General features: G+C 33.3%; 1 protein-coding gene across 1 annotated transcript; it reads left to right on the forward strand.

Annotated features, from left to right (window-relative positions):
* Positions 1-786: 786 nt before the first annotated feature.
* Positions 787-1,618, forward strand: LOC124887752 (secreted RxLR effector protein 161-like). The gene is made up of 2 exons (XM_047397669.1): positions 787-1,246; positions 1,593-1,618. The coding sequence occupies exons 1-2, from the start codon at positions 787-789 to the stop codon at positions 1,616-1,618; spliced, it is 486 nt and encodes a 161-aa protein (XP_047253625.1).
* The last annotated feature ends 368 nt before the right edge of the window (positions 1,619-1,986 follow it).

The raw sequence follows: 1,986 nt of genomic DNA on the forward strand, positions 1-1,986 counted from the left end.
GGGACCTTGTTGAATTACCTGAAGGTTGCAAAAGAGTTGGGTGTTAATGGGTCTTTAATACCAAACGCGACTCAACTGGCAACATCAGACGTCATAAGGCCAGACTTGTTGCCAAAGGTTTCACTCAAAAGTATGGCATTGATTATAAAGAGACATTTTCACCCATTTCTAGAAAAGATTCACTAAGAATTATAATGGCCTTGGTAGCTCATTATGACTTAGAGCTACATCAAATGGATGTAAAAATAGCATTTTCGAATGGAAATTTGAAGGAAGAAGCTTATATGAATCAACCTGAGAGGTTTTCTATTAAAGGAAAGAAACACATGGTGTGTAAACTTAAGAAGTCAATATACGAACTTAAGCAAGCTTCCCGACAATGGTATCTTAATTTTAATAAAATAATTATCACCTTTAGATTTAAAGAAAACACTGTTGATTGGTGTATATATCTAAAGGTCAATGGGAGTAAGCTTATTATGTTAGTCTTGTATGTTGATGACATCTTGCTAGCTACTATTGATCTTGGTTTGTTGTATGATACCAAGAAATATCTCTCTAATAACTTTGAAATAAAAGATATGGGTGAGGCATCCTATGTGATTGGAATAGAAATATTTCGAGATAGATCACAAGAATTGTTGGAATTATCTCAGAAAACCTATATTAATAAAGTATTAGAGAGATTTAGAATGAAAAAAATGTCTATTAAGTCCCGTTCCAATTTAGAAAGAAGATAAGTTTAGTCTCAATCAATGTCCAAAGAATGACTTGGAATGAAAGCAAATGAAGTATATTCCTTATGCATCAATAGTTGGGAGTCTTATGTATGCCCAAACACGTACAAGACCAGACATCAGTTTTGTTATTGGGATGTTAGGTCGATATCAAAGTAATCCTGGAATGGATCACTGGAAGGCTGCAAACAAAGTGTTGCGATACTTACAAGGAACGAAAGAGCATATGCTCACTTATAGAAGATCTGATCATCTAGATTTGATTGGATATTCAAATTCAGATTATGCTAGTTGTGTGGATACAAGAAAATCCATATTTGGATATTTGTTTCTGTTAGCTGGAGGAGCACTATCATTGAAGAGTGCGAAGCAGTCTGTTATAGCTGCATCCACTATGGAAGCTGAGTTTGTGGCATACTTTGAGGCCACAGTCCAGGCTAATTGGCTGCAAAATTTTATTTCAGGACTTGGACTAGTCGACAATATAGCCAGGCTGCTGAAAATTTATTGTGATAATACCGCCACAGTTTTCTTCTCTAATAATAATAAGTATTCGAAAGGTGCTAAGCATATGGAATTGAAATATTTTTTGGTTAAAGAAGAAGTCCAGAAACATAAAGTGTCAATTGAGCATATTAGCACTAAGCTTATGATTGTTGATCCTTTGACGAAAGGATTACCGCCCAAAACATTTGTTGAACATGTTGAAGGAATGGGTCTTATTGATAGCAATGATTGATTTTATGTAAAGAATTTATTATGTTTATGTAATTGACACTTTGAGCTCAAATTATATATGTTTCTGTTGTTACCTGTTTTCTCTTATATACATAATATTGTGAATAATGATGACAGGTTCTGACTTAGATAAAGTACTCTAAGTATTATAGTTGGACCCATTATGTATTTGAAAGGTTATGTTAGGTAATAGACTAGTATTGTAGTACATGGAAGGATATGTCAATAAAGTGATGTACAACCGCCATGACTCATTTTAGTTGATTTATTTAACGATGACAAATGATGTTGGATTTAACGTTAATTGTGCACATGATTGACGTACATATTAAACCACTAAATTAACATTGTGTGTGCCAAGTGGGAGAATATAAATTTCTATGGCCCACATAATTAATTTATTTACTGGTTTAATAATAATTGAATAAGTTAAATCCTAAATCTGTATAGGGAAGTAACCTAGTAGGATTAAACTACTGACTAATCTGTTAGTAGGATAATTACTGACTCC

Source organism: Capsicum annuum, chromosome 10 (assembly GCF_002878395.1).
Source record: "Capsicum annuum cultivar UCD-10X-F1 chromosome 10, UCD10Xv1.1, whole genome shotgun sequence".
NCBI classification, from domain to species: domain Eukaryota; kingdom Viridiplantae; phylum Streptophyta; class Magnoliopsida; order Solanales; family Solanaceae; genus Capsicum; species Capsicum annuum.